Raw genomic sequence first — 2,765 nt, forward strand, 5'->3', positions numbered from 1 at the left:
TATTTGTATACATAGTAAATAATTATCATTATATTATAATTTTTTAACAAATAAAAACTGAATATTGGAATTTATATTTTATGTGTTGTCATTATTTACAAACAGATGCTCAACTTCTTTTATTATTGGATTTTGGAAATTTACTAATGCAGCACATAATTGAAATACTAATGACGACTTTGTATAAAGCGCTTTTGGTATGTGTGTTAAAATTTTAAGCTTCTTCAGCCTAACAATCACCCTTTCAACATGAATTCTGGCTCTAGCTATGCTCTATGTTTTCAGAACTTCACTTGGAGTGAATTGCGGAGACATAAGAAAAGGGGGAATGTTTAAGGAAGTTTCTGGAGGCATTAAGTCTGAAATTAGGAAGCCTTTATCAGCTAATACTAAATCACCTGGTTCTAATATATTTAATACTCCACAGTGGCCTACAATTTTTTTATCAGAAGTGGATCCAGGATACAATTTACTAGCATAAGTAATAACACCATTAGGAGCTACTCCAATAAGCCCTTTCAATGTATTTTTATTCTTATAAGAACTATATGTGAGCTTTTGATCCAAAAGGGATTTAGGAATATCGCATGAAATTTCAGTACAATCTAATGTTTCTACAATTTTGAAAATTATTGAAACATTCTGGCAAGCAATTTTGGTTCTTATTCTGTGAAGGTACTGTATTCATTAAGTTAATAAATACAATTTCATGGAGAACACTTATTAATGTTAATATAATATTACCTACTGTGGTTTCACTAGTCTTAAATCTAAATGCTAAGTCTGGATAAGCTAAATTCAATCTTAGTTTTATAAGAGTCATAAGGATTTGGTCTTTTAAACAAAATTTTTCAACATTCCAATCATAATAATATTTAAAAGAAACTTTTGAACATAAATCAACAATTATGTCAAACATAGATTTACTAATCCCACAGTAAAACTCAAATAATTTGTTATCAGATTCAATAGAGTGGTAACCAAAAGGGTTATTTTTAAGAAACAATTTTTCTTTTTTTAATTCTTCAATTTCTTTATGAAGAAAATACTTTTCAACTTCATCACTTTTACTATTTGTAGGTGTTAAAACATAAGTTTCAGTTGTTGTACTATTTTCAATAATAATTGAACTTTCGTTTTCCTGTGAACATGATGCACCGTCTACCTTCTTACGCCTTTAATATAATAGTAGAAAAAACAAATTCTTGATTTTAAAATTTCATTTTTTAATGGTAATAATATTTTGTTATGCTGACAATACAAATACAATTATGCATGCATCATATAATTATGTTAGCATAAATAATTTAATAATACTTACTTATTAATCCATTTACAATGAGCTTATACAACTTTATTCTAACTCCATTCTACTCTAACACATTTATTAGTGATAAAAAAAAATATGATTTATAAGTTATAATTAGTTAAGTATCAATTTGAGATAAATACAGGGTTATATAAAATATAAATAAACAGATATTTTATTTTTTTAATATAGGTACATCATATATTTAATTTATTTTGAACTATATACACACACATTATATTAATATCCACAACTATTTATTAAAGAACAAATACAATAATATAGTTAGCTGGTATGATTAGTAGATTGGATTTATTTAAGTAAAGGACTAGCATCACTAGCAAGGTTAATCCCAAAGAAAACTAACAGTTATGAAATACAATAATAAACATAGGCACAAATAGCAGGGGTGCTAAACAACCCTTAGCACACTGAATTTTAATGATAGCACCCCGAATCCCGTAATTACCTATAACTTATATAATGTTACTACCATAATATTTCCATAATAACATCAATAACATTTATTAAAAATTCATTTAATTTAAGTTTATTTAAAGACTATCAGACTTATCAGTTATTCACATTGAAAGAGATATTATAGTTCTTAATAATGAAATTATTTAAAATAAGTATGCTGAAAATAAGCTTACATTTTCATTAAATTTGTATAATAAATTAAATTAATTTGTTTTACTTAAAATGTTTAGTTATATTTGTGAGATTTATATTTTATTAATGTATATGGTATGGTACTATTGGGGTGTGCGAGGAGCCCCTCACGAGCTGGGTCTGTTTCTTAAAAAGCCCCCCTAATACTTTCGGGTGATTTGTGCCTATGATAATAATACAAATCAATTACTAGAAAAAAAAAAAGCAATAATAAACATAGTTAATATTGAATTGAATCTAAAAGTTAATTATTTTCTTTTACATACTTGGTATATTTTTCAGGAGATGTAAATGAAAAGGATGAGTTTTTATTCCATTCAAATTGAGTAGGTCCATTTTCTCTTAAACCATCTTTAAAATGGCAACTACATATTTTGTTATTTTTTGTGGGATATGTATCTGCTCTTCTGTCATGTAAAAAGTTGTATAATCAAAAATAAGGTTTAACTTAAATCAATAAATTATGTATGTGAAAATTTAACAGAATATAACATTTGAAATATACTTTACCTCACTGATTTAGCCAAGACTTTACATTCAACATAATTAGCTGGAAATCTAAAAAACTTGCAGGTTTCTCGGTTGGAAATGTGAGAACACAGCGGAACCCAACATTGAACCATTTTAACACTAAGACAACATTAATTTACCAAATTTTAATTTGGAATAAATATTATGTAAAATGTGTTTAATTAGTAACTCACTGAACAGAAATATACTGTTCTCCTAATGCTCGTTTATTTTTTAAAACATTTTGCGTCCAAATATTTTGATTACGTTTTCT

At 26.3% G+C, this 2,765-nt stretch overlaps 1 protein-coding gene across 1 annotated transcript; it reads right to left on the reverse strand.

Annotated features, from left to right (window-relative positions):
• Nucleotides 1-273: 273 nt before the first annotated feature.
• LOC103309892 lies at nucleotides 274-2,604 on the reverse strand. Its single transcript, XM_008186564.1, has 5 exons — nucleotides 2,492-2,604; nucleotides 2,248-2,388; nucleotides 928-1,175; nucleotides 749-834; nucleotides 274-678 (listed from the first exon to the last, which is right to left on the reverse strand). Exons 1-5 carry the CDS (start codon nucleotides 2,602-2,604, stop codon nucleotides 274-276), a joined length of 993 nt encoding a protein of 330 aa, XP_008184786.1.
• Nucleotides 2,605-2,765: the final 161 nt, after the last annotated feature.

This window comes from Acyrthosiphon pisum, chromosome A2 (genome assembly GCF_005508785.2).
Source record: "Acyrthosiphon pisum isolate AL4f chromosome A2, pea_aphid_22Mar2018_4r6ur, whole genome shotgun sequence".
Classification (NCBI taxonomy): domain Eukaryota; kingdom Metazoa; phylum Arthropoda; class Insecta; order Hemiptera; family Aphididae; genus Acyrthosiphon; species Acyrthosiphon pisum.

Excerpts from the sequence above, each read along its gene's own strand:
- LOC103309892 (XM_008186564.1), bottom strand. The coding sequence starts at position 2,604 with ATGGTTCAATGTTGGGTTCCGCTGTGTTCTCACATTTCCAACCGAGAA. Across the intron at positions 2,389-2,491 it reads GTCTTGGCTAAATCAGTGAG|AAGAGCAGATACATATCCCA; the intron begins GTAAAGTATATT and ends TTTACATGACAG. Across the intron at positions 1,176-2,247 it reads TCTCCTGAAAAATATACCAA|GCGTAAGAAGGTAGACGGTG; the intron begins GTATGTAAAAGA and ends ATTATATTAAAG.